The 21,158-nt window shown below is 32.7% G+C and overlaps 1 protein-coding gene across 8 annotated transcripts; it reads left to right on the forward strand.

Moving 5' to 3' along the window:
- Window positions 1-929: 929 nt before the first annotated feature.
- Window positions 930-20,113, forward strand: LOC137813782 (frataxin, mitochondrial). Of its 8 annotated transcripts, none has more exons than XM_068616210.1 (9): window positions 930-1,106; window positions 1,191-1,310; window positions 5,076-5,132; window positions 16,758-16,848; window positions 16,946-17,195; window positions 17,762-17,834; window positions 18,111-18,158; window positions 18,519-18,613; window positions 19,664-20,113. In XM_068616210.1, the coding sequence occupies exons 5-9, from the start codon at window positions 16,963-16,965 to the stop codon at window positions 19,791-19,793; spliced, it is 579 nt and encodes a 192-aa protein (XP_068472311.1). In that variant the 5' UTR covers window positions 930-1,106; window positions 1,191-1,310; window positions 5,076-5,132; window positions 16,758-16,848; window positions 16,946-16,962; the 3' UTR covers window positions 19,794-20,113. The 8 variants fall into 8 exon arrangements, with proteins under 8 accessions (XP_068472311.1, XP_068472309.1, XP_068472307.1 ...); XM_068616208.1 differs by having other exon boundaries at window positions 953-1,106; window positions 16,758-16,853; XM_068616206.1 differs by lacking the exon at window positions 1,191-1,310 and having other exon boundaries at window positions 955-1,106; window positions 16,758-16,853.
- Window positions 20,114-21,158: the final 1,045 nt, after the last annotated feature.

The raw sequence follows: 21,158 nt of genomic DNA on the forward strand, positions 1-21,158 counted from the left end.
TTGTTGTTACTTTGAAGTGTCAACCTTGCTGAGATGTCAAGTTGCATAATGATGCATAACATGAAAATTTTTATAAAAAAAAAGTTATATACAAGGAGGAAAAACCCTACATTACATCTATTAATAAAATACATTTTTAGCTTAAACATGATCCAAACTAATCCAGAATACCTCTAATGAGAACTATGAAATACAATGACCAAATAGAAAAAGAAGTTACAAATATGACAAAAAAAAAAGTAAGTCTCAATAAATCTTTTCTAGTATGCTCGAACTAATTTTACACATTTTTGTCATGTTTGGACCTTTTGGTTCAACATTATTTGAGTTTCATAATCTTCTTTCGACAAAATTTAATGGAATAAGTTTTATGTATTGAACCAATTTAAAAAAAAAAAAATTGTATCCCAAAACATAAAACAACTATTGTTTCAAAAAGAAGATATTATCTCATATTTAAGAGTTAAAAAAAAAAATCTTTTAAAAGATAAATAACTAAAATAAATTTTAATAGTTAAAAAAAGAAAGTATATTTTAACCTTCAAACTTATTACTATTGATCTATTTCTCTAAACATGATTGCCATCTTCATTTCTCATCCCAATGAATGGATATAAACACTTTTTATCATAACTTTTTCTTAATGTGTGTTTCCTTTGAACTTCTTTTTTATTTTAACTTGTAAAACTCTACATTTACATTTGTTTAATAATCTTTCTGTTTTGTTTGGTTGAACTCCAATGGGATTTTAAGGGTCATACCAATTGAGAGAAATTTGAGGAACATATCATTTTTTTTTGTAGAGTTGAAAATTTTATACTTAATATTATTACAAAATCTTTTTTTGAGATAAAAAATTCTGAAATAAATTATCAATTTCAAGCTCAATTTTAATCTAAATATCTATTGTAAAGTGAAGGGTATTTATCGTTTGATCTCATCTTCGTAGTCTCTTGTTTTGTTTTTCAAATAAAGGTTTCATCTCCAATATCATTCCAGTGACCATCCTAAATGCAAGAGCTTCCAAAGCCATTTCCGTTATTCTCCGAACAAACCCTACCCCTTATGAGTCTCTGATCTTCTCTTCTTCGGAGCTGAACTCCTGGGTGAGCACGCTTTTCATTCATAAGTTTTAAAATTTTCATTCTTTAAAATATTTTTGACTCTGAATTTTATGCTTTGGAATGTAGTTATTTTAGGTATCTTATGATTCCTTGAGGGTTTGTGTTCCTTTTCTTGGTTGTGGATTGTGATTTAATTATGGTTCTCTTCTTATCTCTCTACACCAGACGACACCCCTAGGGATGGAGGTACAGTGATACCTTCGACCTTAATTACTCACACAAAACTTTATATTGATTTTTATGTTCATATGAAATTTTCTTGTATGTTCTAAGATATTGTATTTCCTCCCACCCACACAACATGAGATTCCAATGATTTTGTACATGATGCTAACACTTATTTTCCATTTATTGTTCAGTCCTTAATTTTGGAACAAATTTTGAAGTATACCTAATGCTGGATGAGAAAGTTTGGTTAAGATTAACAAACTTGACAAAGATTGTGCAATCCTTTCCGAAAATGAACTCTTAACATTTTAAACCACATCCTATAATTCGTATAATCGTGTTGCATATTGAACTAAAGTTTCACATGTTAGGATGATTAGTTGTTCCCATCTTTCTATTACCCATGGGTATGATAGCACAACCTTGAACCATAATTGATAGTCATTGACTTGTGTTTAGAAGTTGAAAGTTGACTGTGCATTCAGTTATTTATTATTAGTATACTACTATAAATAAATTTTAATATCCAAGTACTAGGAATCTTCTAGAATGTTTGGCTTTCTTTATCTGTCATCCAATTTGGAAGCATCTAGAAAAATGGTGTACTTTTATTGATTCAAATGGTTATTGTTAAATGTGTCGGTATTGGATTTTTTAGGCTTCTTTAGCTGATTGATTTTACTCTTTGATAGATTCTTCAGGTGAGGGTATTTTAGTTACACCTGGTCTCTGAGTCTTTTATGTGTATAGAAACATGTTGTTTACATTTGTCCTGGTTCAACACTTACAAGTTCACATTCACGCCAAGGGTTTGCCAAACCTCACCCAAATTTGGAAGTCTGGTATGGAAGGATGGTTTCCAGACTGTGAGAAGCCCCATTGTGCTAACATGGCTGGCACAACTAATGTGAATTTCAATGGGACTACTTACAAGTTCAGTAGTATTTCTTTTTTGCAATAAGAAAATCTTCTGTACTAGGAACTAGAAGTTCACCCTTTTGTATTATAAGAGAAGTCATTGTTTTAGTATTCTATCCTATGTTCCTCTTCTCTACCTTAGATTAAACCAACACTATAAATTCAAAGTTTCAAAATACTTAAAATTGCCAACAATATGGAACTTACTTCTGATTCTGAAATCTCAATTACTGTGACTATGTTAACTACTTCTTGTTTCCCACTGTTTTAGATTATATGCTCATGCTTTCCGAATATTCTCATTAATTCTTTCTCCCAGTTTTTCTACAATGATTTTTTATATTTTAAATTCTGTTTTTATATTCCTCTTACTTGGGTTCGACTTGGTTTGGCTTGCAACATGGAGTGGTAGTCAAACTTTGATGGCTGTTGTTGAGTTTGTGGTAAAGGATCTCAAAACGCTTATGAATTAATCTAGTTAGATAATGATCACAAACACTCCACAGATTCCTGTGTGTGAACAATATGGCTTAATTATGTTCATGAAGGTACTTGTGAGGGTAAACTACTGTTTTTTGGAGGCAAATATATTTGATTGGAGGTAAACTACTTTTTCTTAATAAAATAAAACATGTTTATTTCTTTTAAATTTGGTGAATAGTAAAACCAACTGAAAATGTACTAAAAAAAGATTCTTTATTTCCTGTTGGAATCACTTAATCAATTGTGCCTTTGGTTTTCCGATAAACAAACTAATGTCCTGCATGATCCGCATTATTGATTTTGGACTTTATATGGTGTGTTTATGAACAATATTTAGAACATCGGATACGAGATATACATGACTAGAATGGTGACAAGGTCTTTGTTGGAACACATCTTGGGTGCCTTGAACTTTACATTCCACAGTTGAAGTCTCATGTCTCAACTCCCTTGATTATCATTGATCTTCAGCATTTTGTTGGTCGTTTACCTGCTTTTATTCTTTAGTATCTGATTTTTTTGCCCAAGGAACTGAACAATAGGAAGTCAAGACAATATATAATAGTATACACATGCAATCTTTTTGTTTTTGCTGAAAAAATGTAATTGTTCTTTTGGAAGATCATATAGTGCATGAAATGTAACAGAACTTGGATGCCAAGAGTAAGGATTGCACTGTCACAAATGAGTATATGACAATATTCATTAGTTAATTTTTCTTATGATGTAAGCATCACCCGTCATTTATGATAGTTGAGTCTAGACAGACCCTTTTGACCATTTGGAACAAACAATTTAATGGATATCAGAAGGATGAACCAAAGCATTTACTAATCAAGCTGCACTGCTTTTTTCCAGCTATTTCAATGTTTCTTCACCTGGCTTGTTTTCTCTGCCTGTGAACTTAATTTTAAGTTGAACAAAAAATGCTCGTTGCATGTCTATCTCAACTGCCAAATGGCCGGCCTCATATTTGTGGTCCTATCCTAAGTACTTGTACAGATTCATACACACTATTCTTTTTAGCGTGTAGAGTTCAGTTTTTTTCTCTCTGTATAATGCGTTAAAATGCACGACTCCAATAAATCTACTTCCCAATGTTTTTCATAATTCAAAACTAGGAGCATAGTTTGTGGATGGTATGTGACAAGACAATTTAGATGAGTGTAATTGAATTGAAACTTATTGGAGCACAAGTATGCATTTGATGTCTTACACTATATAAAAATAAACAAGCAAGTAAGCTAACTATAACGCAAATATTTAGAACATATTGGTGAATAAATTCTATAAAGCCTTTCTGTTTCTTGTGCTCTTTTGGTGGGTATAGTATCACTTCTTTCTAGTGTTGGTGTCTTGTGTAGTTGTTTTGGCTGATTGGTGTCTTTTGGATGGAGTGGCATGGTCTTGGTTATGTGGTTGTCTTGTGTGATGTTTCTGCTTGGATTGCTTTGGGGGACCTATTAGTTTTGTTGTTTGTTCAGGTTAGCTTTTTCTGAGCTTGATTGGAGTTGTTTCTGAGTTGGCAGTGGTGTGCTGCTCTTAACAGAGGCAGTAGGTACCTTGTCGCACAACCACTTGCTGACCTGCTCTGCTTGTGTTATGTGTATCTTTGTTTTGTCTTGGGCTGCGCTGTGTTTGCTGTTGATGAACTTGGGGTGAGCGGTCTGGCCCTTTGGAAATGTGGGGGATGGTTGTGCTCTTCAGTGTGGCTGGTTGTTTTGCAGGCTTGTGTGTGAGTCTTTGGTCCGGTGCCAATTATACTATAGACATGATCAAAATGTTGTTATATGCTCACGAATGTTATACTTAGTAGAAGACATGTACTGTGGTGAGTTTTGTTTTTTTTAACCAAATAGCAGAGGAGAAAAGAGGAGAAGAGGTTTTGAAATTAGGGTTTTTAAATCCCAATTTATTACACGGTACAAAACGAAGCAATATTCTGTACCTCCTTATTAGGCACAGAATAGGGGTGAACTGTATATTTAGTAGTTGGCTGAGGGTTTTATACAACATGAAGGGTTCTGCATTTGTTTTATAAAAGATAGTTATTAGAGGCATGTGGTCTGGTGTGCTTTTTAGGTGCAGTGGATGAGAGTCGAGCTGGTTTTCTATCGGGGATTGTGGACTATGTTGTGTACTGTGGTCTTGTAGAAGGGAGAGGGATACACATGTGGATATGGTAGTACATAAAATAAAATATGTGATCCATTGTGAGGCATTTCACAATTAGTGAATTTGTATGCCACATTGCTATAACTGTGTATCTTGGCTTTTTCGAGAAGTTCTATAGAAGATTGTTGTTCTCCTTACTCGTGTTTCCTGATTTATTTGTTGAGTTATAATATTAAGTTTATGATCTATCCTTTACTTGTGATGCAGAAACAGTTGTCATAGTCTTCTCACACAACAGAAGGTTCTATGGTTCTCAACTTCAAAGTATGTTTTCCTTCACTATTCCATTTATTATGCTTAATAAATAGAACTGCTGTAGATATTCTATTATTGATGAAATTCATGTATTTACTTGTTATACTGTTGTGGAAAAAATTGTAGATTTGGGGCTACGGGTAGTCTTTTTAATTTACTCTTGAATCTTTTAAATTGGTTTTATAAAATTTTAAATTGGTTTTATAAAATGGAGATACACTCAAGTTCTAAGGTCCACATAATTAAGGTACATGTAATATATTATTCTATATTGTAGATGGTAATACGAATCAAGGTTAAAGCCTTTAATTAATTTGTTCCAGAGCCAACGGTATCATAAAAAAATTTCGCATATTGATGAAGACATATACGATAGGTAACTTATAAATGAAGAAATAAGTGTTAAAAAACTTGAATCAAACTTTTAAGGGTTTGAAAAAGTGAGGTCAATCTGCTGATAAACTTTAAGAAAACTGTTTGGTAGCAATTAATTATTTGTACGCAAATTTTTGGAGTCCAACTCATTTACCTAATCATACAACATATGAACACTGGCATAATTCAGAGGCTGTTGACCATATAAATGCTACACTATTAATAAAAACCTCTTCCCTTCCAATAGACACATTAAGAAATTACCACATATATTATAGAACCATGCTATTGTGAACAATGTATATGTGACCTCACTGTTGCTATTTAATTAACAACACATTTGGGAAATTGTACCTCTTTCTCGCTGCATATGAAGGCATCATGAATTTGGGTCCTTATTCAATTTTTTTGAACATCACGACACGACTGCCTAATAGTTCATAGTGGGGATATTATTCTGTTCTTGTACAAAATATAACATTTATAAGAATTTGATATTATACATTTTGTATTGTAAGTTTTAGGTTTTTATTTTAGTAACGAGACACATCTATATAACTAATGCAGGGACAAGTGCTATTGTTTTCCTTATATATATACCTTGCTTAAATTTTGTTTCAAGGTGAATTTGGCTATAAGATGAGTAATGTGATAGAGTGATAAAAGTAAATTAAAGTTGTAAAAAACATTATAAAATTATAAGAATAATAACTCTTATGATAATATGATCATATATTTTAAACAAAATGGACAATATAATTTCTCATTTTGTGCAACTCAACAGAAAGATGGGGAGAGCGAACAAACCTAACTTGTTTTTTAGTATCTTCTAATGGGTCTCCTCCTCAATAAGAGATGGCCATGCAGAGCTTCCTAACTGAACCTGATGACACTTAGAACCAACATATGCAAACAAGCCAAATTATGACAAACCATGAAACATGACAATGACTTCTAAGTTCTACCTTCTCGTAACCTCATAAACACATAAACATGGACATAATAAATAAATAAATAAACAATGGGAAAGAATGGTGGTATTGTACATGTTCACATGCAAGGGAGGCAAGCATGTTGACAAAACAGGTGGCCAAAACAGGGACCCTCTGATTTTCTTTGAAAGCCTACCAAAGTATATTATACCTATTTCTGTAATGCTCAAGCTAGAAGCATAGTTGGCTTATGGCCTCACGTTTCTCTTTAACACCTCTTATAGATCTTAAGCCTTTGCGTCTCAATCTCTTCCTCTAGTATCTTACCTCATGATGTTAGTTCTTCCACTCGTTTTTCTTTTCTATTTACCAGCATTCGAACATGGTGTGGTAGGACAAATGAAGTAGGATATTGTCTGAGCCGAGTAATATAAATTGTTCTACTTTAGGTAGAAATAAATTTCGCAGTCGGGAGTTGAAACCGGATTTCAACATGTAATTAAAGTTCTTCCACTCGTTTATGAGCCTCTTCAATCTCATTATCTCTTGAATTATCATTTTCTTAAATGAACCAACTTCTGCATTGAGGTTATCTCTTGAATTATCACTTTCTTAAGTGAACCAACTTCTGCATTGAGGTTATCTCTCTAATTTCAAAGTCTCAGGACTTTCATTGACATTTTTTCTATACTTCCTTTTGTTCTCAATGTTTGTCTTTGACAACTCATTTTCTCCTTTGAGGTTCTCTCCCATCTCTATTTCTTGAGAGTAGATTTTTTTGAACTTTGCTTTCAAAGATTGGCATTGACCATTCCCATTCTTTGATCTTCACCTCTAAAGAGTTTGTTCCCCAACAACTTGGCTATTTCATATTTCAAATTTGATGTCTCAAAGAACGTTTTCTATTCTACATCAAATAGAAGAGCTTTTAAATCCCTGACCTCATGATCCCAGTCTACTACATTAGTTCTCATCCCTGCATGCCTTTGTTGGAATTTTGATTTTTTCTCTTGAACACATCCCATTTGAACACATGCCCATAATAGTGCTATTTTGCTACATTTGTTTAAACAATGTATATCTAATCTCACTAATGCACATGTTTAGGTCCCCCTTTCCTTTGCTTGTTTTCCCTAAAGTCTTGAAAGATACCTAATATGAAAAAATCAAGAGAACATTTATAAAAATAGTCTAAAAAAAGACAAACTTAAAAAAACCATAATGTTTGACTTTTACATTTGTTCATTCTCATTAAAAAATACAACTTCTAGTTCTGGTGTTGGGTATGAAGCCAATACCAATTGGGTTGGGTTAACTAGACACCATGTTTAGTTCGTGGGTTTAATCATTGTGCCCCTTTTATAATCTCTATTTAAAGAGATCATTGTACTTGTAATTGGTGTGCAACAAAACATAATGAAAACCTAATAGTTGCCTGTGTGGATGTAGGTTGCAGTTGGCGACCGAACTGCGTTAAATCTTGTGTTATTTATTTTCTACAGTTGATTCGTGATTATGTGTGTTGCTTTCACGTGCGTTTTTTCCCATTAAGTGGCATCAAAGCTTGTAAGTTTACACACTAGAGATCCGATCAACATAAATTAATCGATGAGACGTGAAAATTGCGGCTGTAGCGGCATCCCAAAACTAGGGTATTGCAGGGGCGACAACAACGTTCCAAAGTTAGGGTTTCGCAGGAGCTGCAGTAGCGTCCCAAAGCTAGGGATTCGAGGAGGTTGTAGCAGTGTTCCAAAGCTAGGGCTTCACGGGGGCCTAGGATTCGCGACAACCCAGACCTGCGACTCGCGGCAGGTGTGCACAGTAGACGGTGCGACGTGCAGTGGTGTGGGTCGCGAATGGAGTGGTGACAGCTTGCGACGTTGTGCAAGTGGCTTGCTCGTAGTAGGGTAGTGTCTAGGTAGTGCGGCGGAGTGCGCCAGTGCGATGACAGATCGCGTTTCGCGGGGAACAGGTGCAGGTGCTTGCGGTGAGCAAGACGACACAGAGGTGCAATGCGATGACAATGACGGAAGACACAGGGTGGTGCGTGCATTTTTCTGCTGGTGCAACAGTGACGACGCAGTGCTAGGCACAGGGTGTGGCTGTTTTTCGCTGCGACACAGAGTTATGACACTTCAGCTACTTAGCCAGACTTACGTCAGTGAGCATTAAGTTCGATGATGAAGTTAAAGCTTTACTACTGCTATTGTCTTTGCCTGACAGTTGGTCTGAAACAGTTACAACAGTTACTAGTTCAGCGGGATCCGATGGATTCACTTTTGAGAAGATTCTTCATCTCATTCTTGGCGAGGATGTTCGAAGAAGGAGTTTTGGGGAATTATCTAGTGAATCGTTATATGTCATTAGAGGTAAGAAAAATATCAAAGATAGTTGGAGTAAGAACAAAAGAAGGTCAGTCAAAGACTTGACATTGCTCAAGTGTAACATGTTGGAACTGCAAGGAGGTAGGGCATTTCAGGAATCAATGTCCAAATGATAAATAAGTCAACATTGTAGAAGACTTTGCGGATGATGACCTTTTAGTCTGTTGTGCGGATATCAGTGTGGATTCCTGGGTCATGGATTCTGAAGTATTGCAAAATCTAGTTATTGGAGACTTTGGAAAGGTAAGACTAGCGAATAACAAAACTCTTGATATTACGGGCATGAGTGACATAGTGTTGAAGACACCAGTTGGTTTCTAGACTTTGAAGGATTTTAAAGTTGTTCCAAGTTTGACAAAAAGTTTGATTTCTGTTAGGTAGTTGGACGAACATGGACATGAAGGGAAGTTCAGAAATCAGTAGTGGAAGGTCGTCAAGGAAAATCTTGTCATGACCCGCGGAAGAAAGAGAGATTCGTTGTATATGGTCGGATTACCGTATGAGGGAGTGACCATCCCAGTTTAGAAGATAAACAAAGTCTAGTTCACAGAATCTCGTGGACAAAAGAGGGTTGTCTTTACAAAAGAGAAACCTAGAGTCATAGGTCAAATTCAGGATGAACGAGCATGGAAAGGTTCAGGTAGACCAGTCAGAGGTACTTATGGCAGTGGGAGCATGGGTCGTGCTTCAGCAGAGGTTCCTAAACGACAGTGGGTTAGGAGAACCAGTATTCTAGTTGTTGAAACATCTCTAGAAAATTTCTTGTTGAGTATGGAGTATGTTTGTTCTTAGGCTATTTCAGGATCCGACAGTTTCTGTAAGTGGGAGCCGGTAGGAACAGAGAACGGGTCAGTGACTGACGTGTTGAAACTCAGGGGAGTTTTAACGAAGTCTTCAAAATGATTAAGAATGTTGGTGACAACTAGAGGTGGAACATTGAGTTCCGTCGACAGATTACAGAAGTACATGTACACAGTTGAAACGCATGTGAACATTGTTTCGTGACTTCAAGTGGGAGATTGTTGAGTATGAAATCAAGACCAATTGAGTTGGGCTGACTAGACACAATGTTTAGTGAATGGGCTTAATCATTGTACACAGTTGAAGCGCAGGTGAACATTGTTCCATGGCTTCAAGTGGAAGATTGTTGGGTATGAAGCCAAGACCAATTGGGTTGGGCTGACTAGACACAATGTTTAGTGATTGAGCTTAATTATTGTGTCCCTTTTATAATATCTATTTAAAGAGATAATTGTACTTGTAATTAGTGTGCAACATGACAGAATGAAAACTTAATAGTTGCTCGTGTGGATGTAGGCTGCAGTTGGCGATCGAACCACGTTAAATCTTGTGTTGTTTATTTTCTGTAGTTGATTCGTGATTATGTGCGTTGCTTCCGCGTGCGTTTTTTTCCATTATCTGGTTCATCAAGAGATAAGCTAGCAATCTCAAGAATTCCATTGTCATCTAATGAAAAGTTATCTCCTGCAATATGCTACAATTTAATTTTCTCTTTGTATTTTGAGGAGTTTTTTTGAGAGAAGACGAAGATTACTATGGACAAATACTAGATCATCTGTCCTTTTAGGTGTCATCTTATTTCTTTCAAAGAATGTATAAAAGAGTAGGATATTCCAATTCCTTTCACAATAAAAAGAAGAACATGGTTGTCCAAGTAGCTTAAGAGCTATGTTATGAAGTGTTGGTGCACGAGTTTCATGAATAATTCAACATGATTTGGCTTCCATTATACTTCCATCCCCTAAAGAGCCAACATCGACAAAATCTTCTATTCCATTGAAAAGTTTGTGAACTCTATATTTACATATCCTTTTACATCCGCATAACCAAATACCTCTTAAAACACTTATTCCTTCCTTTCATGAGTAAATTTTACATAAGTTTTTTGTGAATCTTCATTTAATCATTTATAATTATAATATAAACATAAAAAATATATAAAAATAAATTAACATAATAAAGGATAATATATTATATATTTTAAAATATTATTCAATTATTAGTTATCTAAGAATATTCTTATATTTTTAATTTTATATAATTATTATAAAATATATTATCATCTTGTTTGGAGTGTGATTAGGTATATTTATATTAGTTTCATATAGTAAAAATAAATTAATATGAAAATTTACTTAAATTATAAAAATCAAATAAAATGATTTAATAAAAATTAATCTATAAATATAGAAAATAAAACAATATAACAAATTAAAATTAATTATAATATATTATATATTTTTAGAATAATATTCAATTGTTATGTTATTTATTTAAGGTTATTTTATTTTCTTCGTTTTAATATAATTATTATAAAAATATTATCTTTAATATTTAATTTTTTATGGAAAATTTTAATTAACCTTTTAAAAACAGTTTTTAAAATAATATTAATTTATTATGTTATTTAAGATTATTCTTATATTTTTAATTGTATATAATTATTATAAAATATATTAACATCTTGTTTGGAGTTTGATTAGGTATATTTATTTTAATTTCAGACAATAAAAATAAAGTAAATATAAAATTTACTTAATTTATAAAAATCAAATAAAATTATTTAATAAAAATTAATCTATAAATATAGAAAATAAAACAATATAACAAATTAAAATTAATTATAATATATTATATATTTTTAGAATAATATTCAATTGTTATGTTATTTATTTAAGGTTATTTTATTTTCTTCGTTTTAATATAATTATTATAAAAATATTATCTTTAATATTTAATTTTTTATGGAAAATTTTAATTAACCTTTTAAAAACAGTTTTTAAAATAATATTAATTTATTATGTTATTTAAGATTATTCTTATATTTTTAATTGTATATAATTATTATAAAATATATTAACATCTTGTTTGGAGTTTGATTAGGTATATTTATTTTAATTTCAGACAATAAAAATAAAGTAAATATAAAATTTACTTAATTTATAAAAATCAAATAAAATTATTTAATAAAAATTAATCTATAAATATAAAATAACATATAACATATAACAAATTAAAAATTAAAAATTAATTATAATATATTATATATTTTTAAAATAATATTCAATTTATGTTATTCATTTAAGGTTATTTTATATTTTTCGTTTTAATATATTTATAATAAAAATATTATCTTTATATTTAAATTTTCTTAAGGAAAAGTTTAGTTTACCTTTTACAAACATTATTTTTTAATAAAAAAATAATTTGTTATTTAAAAATAGATTTAAATTATTTTTTAAAAGTATTATTTTATTATGTTAGTAATTTAAAATAAAATAAAATATTTAAATTATATAAGAATACAAAATATTATATAATATATAATAAATTATATATAAATTAATTGAAAAAATATTAAATTTAAAATCAATCCTTTAATGTTGTCTGTAAATGGCATTTCTGTTGGGAATGGTAGTGTGTTTAGGGTAAGGTTATTAAATTCGAAACTCAAATTCGTAAGAGTTTATTTTACTTAAAAAAAGTTAATAATATAATTACTTTCAAAGTAGTTAAAAGAGATAAGTAAACTATAAATATATGATTTTAAAATATTTTAAATAAAGAAGTTGATACAAATACTAAAAAAAAAAATTAAATTGCTCAAGTCACAAATATTAAATAATTAAAAATCATAAATATTATATTTCTATGTTCAATCCTCTAATTATGTCCATTAATATTTATCCCATATTTTTATTTAATATTTGATCTACATTTTGAAATATTTTTACTTTTATTAAAAATAGAAGATATAAAAAGATGCAATTAGATCTACCTGAGTTGAATCTCATCTACTCCCCAATTCCTAAAATACACTACAAATTCAATTTCTGAGCAAACAAAATAAAAATTTGCACTAAATTTTCTCAATTAAAAAAAAAGAAAAGAGAGTATTCCCAAAAAAAAAAATGCAACTCAATTAAGTAAAAAAATCCAATTTGGAGCACATCTTCTATTCTGTAGTCCAATAAAAAAAAAACAGAACTTTAATAACCTAAATCACAATGCAACCCTAATTCCACACCACCCAACGGCACCACCGGACCATCGTCGACCTGCAACCCGCGACCACCGTACAAACGCACGAACCGTAACCTGCAACGAACGCACGAACCGCCACCACCGCCCGACGTCGTCTGCCCAATCGCCATCACCGCGCGACCTGCTCCGCTCGATCGCCACCACCGCCGCACTCATTCAGAGAAGACGCACCACCTCCGCACCAGAGAAGACGCAACGAATGTGACTGAAACCAAAACGCAACGCGAAACCCTAAAGTGAGTTTATTCCATTTAATTTTCTCCATTCAGAACGACACCGTTTTGGATTATAATGAAAACCCTACTGAACTCGCCAACTCGGAGCAGACTCGCAAGTTTGAACGAGTTCACTCCGAGTCTGCCGAGTTAACTAAAAAACCGAGTTTACTACCGATTTAACTCGGTGTGTATGTGGAAATGTAAACTCGGACGAGTCAACGTTGACTTAGTTGACTCGCGAGTTTGACAACCATAATTACAATTGAATGCAGTGTGGTGTGATGAATTCCAATTGATTAAAAGAAAGGCATAAACTAATGAATGGTACAGACATCATCATTCAGTGACTGTTGAAGCACGCAAAGGAATCCATTAGTCAGTGTGATAAGCTTACCTATTTTCTTGTTCCAGCAAAATTGTTTACTTGTTTTTCTTCTTTCTTCTGCTGCCAAGCTGCAATTCAGTTACCACATTGCTACTCAACTCCCTTTTTGCTCTCTCCGTTGCAACTCAACTCAACATTTCGGATAAATTTTTTTAAGGAATAAATATATTATTTGTTATTTTTTCTTTCTTTCTAAATTATAATGGATTCACGTCATATTTTTGTGTAATTTTGTTTAGAATGAAAGAAACTAAAGATAGGTAAGCTTCCTTATTAAAATATCAGTGACTTTAATGGATTCGTTTGCGCGCTTCAATAATTGTACCATTCATTAGTTTATGTTTTTTTTTTCAATTCAATTGGAATTCAGTAGAGACACATGCTGACAACATTCAACATTCTGAGCAAAGTTGCAATTTCCTGGCAACATTAAATGAGGGATTTTGGATTTAATATTTTTTTATTTAATTTATATTTTTTCAATTAACTTAAATATAATCAATTATATTCTTATATAATTTAAATATTATATTTTAATTTTAAATTACTAACATATAAAATAATATGTTTTTATAATTTAAATCTATTTTTAAATAGTAAATTAAATTTTTATTAAAAAATAATATTTTAAAATGGTAAATTAAACTTTTTTCTTGAGGGATAGAAGTAAAATGGACGCAATATCATGATGGATTGTTCATGGAGCTCATGCACTAACACTAACACTTCCAAGATGGCTCTTAAACTAGTACCCACTTCTTTATACTTTCTTTGGAAAGAAATAAGATGTCACCTAAAAGGGCAGGATCTAGTATTTGTCCATTGTAATCTTCGTTTTTCTCTCAAGAAACTCCTCAAGATACAAAGAGAAAACTAAATTGTGGGATATTGCAGGAAATGACTTTTCATTGGATGATGACAATGGAATTCTTGGGATTGCTAGCTTATCTCTTATGAACTAGAACTAGAAGTTGTATTTTCAATGAGAATGAACAAATGTAAAAGTCAAACAATATGGTTTACATAAATTTATCTTTTGTTAGACTATTTTTATAAATGTTTTTCATATTACAAAATATATTATTACATTTTAATATATATATATATATATATATATATATATATAATTGTGTTCTATAATTTTCAATTTAACCATGTCTCTGTGTCTATGCTTCATAGACGTTATCAGCAAAGAAAAATATTATAAAATTGGTACATAGGTCTCAGTACAAACAGTTGGTGTCTAAATCATTGATTGAGCCAAGCAATACAACATCACATAACAATAAAAACCATATAAAGAGTAAAAAAACCAGCAACTCAATTCTACTCTACATATCCAGCAGCAACTTTCCTCTGCTCCCAAGCATATTGGTCATCTTATGATTTGCTTTAGAATTTGACAGTATAAATCATATCAAAGCTTCATTTCAACGAAAACACTCCATCATCCCATGCAGCTATTGCCAAGGCCAATGTATATAACAGAGATCTTGGATATTTTGATTGTTCTCCCTCTGTTGACTACACCCAGCTGATGTAACTTTGCTCGCCCCTGCACCTTTAATTCTTCAGTTAGCATCTGAACTCTGTAACTGATGTACGTTTACCCACCCCCACATCTAAATTTCTTCAGTTAGCATTCTGGCATGTTTGAACAATTAGCAGTCTGCAACCAGCCATACAGTGGACACAATTGGATTAATGCACCAATAAGAGAATAAGTTTGGCATTGCATTCATGCAGTGGTTGGAAAGAGATAAAAAAAATAGACATGTTATAACTTATAAGCATATAACGTTTGAAGAATATAAGTGTTGCATGTTCTTTTGCTCTGATATAGGGCACACCACTGTGAATTCTGCCAGTGTTAGTGATTGTAGCTGCAATACTTACTTCAGATCATGTTGTAGTTTATAAACACATTTGTCCTTTAATCCACCATCATGTTTAGAGAAATATATTAAAAGTGAAATGTGTTTATAAACTATTTTTAGTTTCAATTCCTAAACAAAATGGAACATCTTTTGTGTACTGGAAGACTAGCTCTGATTGAGGCCAGTGTGTACTCGTTTGGCAAACCTCCATGACAAGTGGGAGCTGAGTGTTGAGTTTGCCGACCCTTTTCCCTCTATTTCTCAAATCCTTTCTCTCTAATCCTCTATTGTCTTCACTTCTCTTTCCACAACCTTTTGGATAACCAATATCCATTAACTTTCTTCCTTTTTTGGGATATAAGACTTTAAATCTATCCACTTATTTGCATCGCTTTCCACTTTTTGCATTTTCGGGTTGTTTCCTATGTAGGATTCCAATTTTCTGTTGTATTCCTTTTTCTGATGTAGGTTGCCTCTTAATTCTTTATCCAATATGCGTTTTCTTGTAAAATTGTTTTCTGGGTTTTCTGTGTTGAAGTTGTTAATCTGAGAAAAATTAAAATATTCCTTTTTCTTTTTGGATTTTTGGGTGTTGAGATCATGGAAAACTATGAAGGTGTTGCTTTTATTTTATTATGTTGTCCTCTTTGGTGTATAACCTTAAATTTGACCAAATCAAACATGCCCCCAAACAGTTTGATGAAATGTTTGAAAGGGATACGGTTCACTGGAGAGTCGAGTCCAAATTTGTGGTTGCATACGGGCTACTGAAATATATAATGGTGTCTTCTTCTATTACTGTACACAAATATTGTATAAGTCATGTACAATGTTGAATCACTATATACTAAATTAGTTGAAATTTCTTGAGAGAAAGTTGTATTAAGATTTTACTTAATTTTTTCTGCAAATCAGATTTGCAATTTAAAATGAAATAACTTGGGTGGGAGTACTTCATGCTTAGGATATTACCATAATCTTAATGCTATGTTATTACTGGTTCACATGCCATATTGTAAAGAAAATATGTTATGGGGATGGTGTCAAATGATTTTTCCAGTACATCACATAGCTCAAATTAACAAGTGATTTCTTGGTATCTCATTTCTTGAAGTTGATTTATGTAGTTAGTTATGGAGGTTAGCTTCTGAAACTTCTTTGGTACCTTGTTCATTGAAAATGAATGCGAATAGTCTTATGCTTCTTTGGCATCTGGGGCCACACCTCCCTCAAGTACCTCTCTCTAGGATTAGCGTGCTCTGTTACTGATTGTGTTTGTTTTGACCAACAAGCCTTTGTTTCACTGTCATATATAGTATTTTCACATAAGTTCATTTAAACAAAAGTAATCAGCTAATTAAAAAATTTTATTTAACCGGTTGTTACCTTCTATTACAGGTCATAAGGAGTAGTCTACAGGTGTACCATTTTATTTAAACTTCACCCTTGCCAAACCCCTAAAGTTAAACATACCCATGCACATCCATAGGTAAGGTAAATTCATTTCTTCAAATACTATGTTTACTTGGTTCTTTTTTATTATTATTATTATTACAACTCGTAAGTGATATTTTTAACATTTGCAGCTGAGGTGAAAAAAGCTATGGCCTCAACGTTGGTTTTGCAGAGAAGGCTGTTCAGGCTTTTGCAACTGTTACCGCCTTCTTCATCTTCTTCCATTCATGCGGTCCCATTCCTTTCTGTACAAGCTTCAGAATGCACGTCTCTCTGCAGGAAAAATAGCCTTCTTCCTCCTTTCCCATCTTATTCCAGAAACTTGTGCTCTGGCAGTTTTAATCTTGATGAATCTCAAGCCCCCCTGACTATTGATTACCGGTATGTAATTGTTTTTCATCTAATATGTTCTTATTTGATAATTCTTTTAGTCAATAGGGCATTGTTCTGGCATATCACCATCTCCAGAAAGTGTCTGCACCATCTCTTGTGGGTGTCTGTGCTGTTGATGGTCAGCTCTGCCACCTTTTATCTCAGTTTCACGTTCAGAAAGAGGTGGTGGCTAGTAGGTATAGAAGGGAGCTGATTGATTAGGGTTTTGTCAGAAATGCGTCGTGGGCCAAATGTTTCTGCTTTAGTGGTTTTGGAGTCAACGACGCCCCAACAATCTTGGATTGAATACTAAGATTTGATTCTTGGAAGCCATAGAAAGTTGAGCTTTCCAATTTCAATCATGGTTTCCGTTTTTAAAAAAAAATTTAAAATTCAATTAATTTTGGAGCTAGTTGGGGTTTGACAATGGTGTGGATTTGTGAGTTCTTAAAAAAGCATATTTCTAAGAATTCATGTCAGTCATGTGCTAATTCCCCATTGGATGTACGGTATTGCAATTGTTTTGTTTTTTCGATGGGAAGAAATGACTTTGCTAACTATTGGTGTGAATGCAGTTCTCTACTGGATGAGGGTGAATTCCACAGACTGGCTGATTCCACAATACATAGCGTACAAGAGAAATTAGAGGTATCTCTAGCATTGCTTTGTGGTTTGCACCAACTTAAATTTGTAATATGGCAATCACAAGTCTCACATTCATCACAAATTTAGGTTAAGTTATCAACTCCTGCATCTTTGACAAATGTAATCAGAACAAAATAAATTATGCTCTAAATAAAAAGAGTTTCATTGGAAGATTGTCTAAGGTGGTGGTTGAAGCTGACAGCCCCAACCCATTAAATTCATATTGTTTTAATTTTAAGCTATGTTTGGTATTCATTTTGTTTGTTTGTTGCCTGACAGGACTATGGAGACTTAGTTGAAGTTGATGGATTTGACATAGACTATGGGGTAAGAATTTGTTTTTGTGAGAATAAGTTATAAATAAAGGATAAAAATAAAAATTACTTATCAATAAAAAACTATCGTAGAACATTACGTGTATTAGAAGTAAAACATGAAGTTGTATTGTTTATCAGGTGGTTATTTTGAACAATCAAATTTATAACATGATAAGATTTGCTTAAATAAAATTCCGTGTGACTATCTTGTCCGTAGAAAATAAATAGCTTTTTTAGTTTTCTTTTCTTCTTATTTTATTTATTTTCTTTCTATTACTTGCAAGATTTTAATTATTTTCTTCCTACGACTTTTAAGCGGCTTCTCTGCATGGTGGTGTATTATTAGTTTTTATATGGCTTTCCATTTCAGAATGATGTTTTGACTGTAAAACTTGGCGATCTTGGGACCTATGTATTGAACAAACAAACACCAAATCGACAACTTTGGCTGTCTTCTCCACTGAGGTATTGTGTGTGTTACCTGTCTATTTATAGTTAATTTTTTAGCTAGAATTTTTTTTAAGGTTTTAGTCTTTATACATGTGGCTTCATGTATTAAATTGCATATGAATAAATTATACTGGAGCCGTATACATAGACTTCTTCAGTATCCTTACGTGTTGGTGTGAGTGTGAGAATGAACTTGGGGAAAAGAGAATATTGGTGCTAGCCAACCAAATGGTGTTAAAAACTTTATCTTTAAAAATAAGTATTGTAACACGCTATTTTTTTTTTTTTTATCAGCAATGAATAAATTAAATAAAACGGAATACTTCAGGGGTATCCCAACCCTTTTACAAAAACACTATTAGGCCCTCCTATGCTTGAGACCCAAACATTATGGCTTTAAGCCATAAGAGCAAAAGTTCAACCTGCAGAAGCAATTTAAAAAACCAAAGCATAAATTAATACTGAGAGAAATCTTCTGGCTGGTGTGTAACCAACACCAGAGAGCATATTATAATACTAGCTTATGCACCAACCACCCCATACTAGCAGCAAGACGTCGCCTTGCTCTCTTTGGTTCAATCCAAAACGTACACTAGGCCAGTTTTTACTTCCCTGTATATTGTACTCTGCCTCCACACAGCTGCTCCAATCTGTTACGGTAACCCCTATTATAAGCCTAACTTCATTTGTTGCCTCACCTAAAGTGCGTAAGTCTGCTCCAGCAACCTTGAACCCCAGCTGCCATCAAGTCTTATCTATAACAGCATCAACCACTGAGTTAACTGGGAGCTCTAAATCTTCAACGTGTAGCACCCTACGTCCCTGCAGTTTGATCACAGCTACATTCCTCACAACCAGCTGTAGCAGGTCTGCAGAAAAACTCCCCCTAGCTGTAACACGCTATTATTTGGTTCAAATTTATTGAAAATAATAAAATTGAGTTAGACTCATTAAATAAAAAATGGGACTATCGATATTGTGATTTTCAATCAACTTGAGTTAATAATAGTCTGTTGGAGAGTATATTGAGACAGTTCTTTGATCTCTTGGACTTGTCTTGTGCAGTGGTCCGTCAAGGTTTGATTGGGATGGGGATGCTGAAGCTTGGATTTATAGACGGAAGAAAGCAAACTTGTATAAACTTTTGGAAGGCGAGTTGGAGCAGTTATGTGGCAAAACTTTAGTTCTTTCCTGAGATGTGGAAAAGGTGCTGCCAAATCTCGATTTTTATGTAGAAGAGAAGTTACTAGTGATGGTATCTTCCAAATAATCAGCAAAAATTGATAGTGATTAACAATTCTTGTAAGGATTATAGTCGCACTGTGGTAAATTATCCTAGCATTTTGGCTTCCAATTTTTGAGGTTTAGGTGTGCATGATAAATGCTCGTAAAAGGGAAATGGAGAATACAAAAGCTTTTAGACCTCTTGTTCGCAGGGCATGTTTCACGTGTAATTTCTGATTAGTTATGAGAAGATAACTATTATTTTAATTATAATTATTCTGCTTTGTAATATTCTTTTTCTCGAATAAACTGGTTCGGACAATGATATTTACTCTAATGTTTGATTTTGGTTTAAATGATCTAACCTTAGCATTACACACTTCAAAGCTCAAAGTGTAACCAAACTACTAATTATCACCGGAGCTACATTTTGATGCATATAGACTCTACTTTCATCCACTTAGCCATTTTGGTATAAATTTGAGAAAAAAAACATTTGAATTCATGTTATATACAAAATGTTTCAACATGATTACTCCGTACAAAACATTATGTCACATTTATTAGAGTTTGTATGTGCAAGACTTTGCGTGAGACTATTACATCGCTTAGTTTGCGTTTGCATGAGACGTCTGTCTAACTTGTCACCATTGTTTGGACCTCGTGCTAGAGTCTCATGTCAGAATCACTTGGTTTGTGTATCTAATAGAAGACAACAAGGTTGAGACACGTGTGTGACTCGTTACGGTGTGCTTCACTAAAAAGGTTTGCAATGAATCATGAGTTTGAAATAAAAAAAAATTACAAAAATTTGTAAGTGATGTGATGGATGTGATTAATAAAAAAATTATTTTTAATTAATAAAAAAAATAAAATTATAATTATGCTTTTATTATTGAAATTAATTAAAAATTAAATATAATTTACTATTTGTGCATGGAAATCATTAGGATTAAAACATTATTCTCACTAACTCAATCGAAAAACTAAATAAAATTTTAAATAAAGTTTGCATTTGACTATCACAAATGAAGCACACCATAATCACATAACCCATTTTCATCAAAAACAATAATGAACAATGATGTTTTCACTTATCTTTATCTTATGGGAGCTAATGGATTATGAAGAAGAACACACCATGAGCATCACACCAAATTGGTTAAAATGACCTATAGGAAATTGCAATGAGGAAAAAAAAAACTCATAATCGATTACCTCTTTCCATAATTGATTATGCATATCGATTATTTTGTCTTCTACCTCGTCACTACCTTTCGTCACTGTAAAAAGAAACACCCGCATCCAGTGAGACAAACCTTGAAGTCACCATCTG

Source organism: Phaseolus vulgaris, chromosome 1, assembly GCF_000499845.2.
Source record: "Phaseolus vulgaris cultivar G19833 chromosome 1, P. vulgaris v2.0, whole genome shotgun sequence".
In the NCBI taxonomy this organism is placed as follows: Eukaryota; Viridiplantae; Streptophyta; class Magnoliopsida; order Fabales; family Fabaceae; genus Phaseolus; species Phaseolus vulgaris.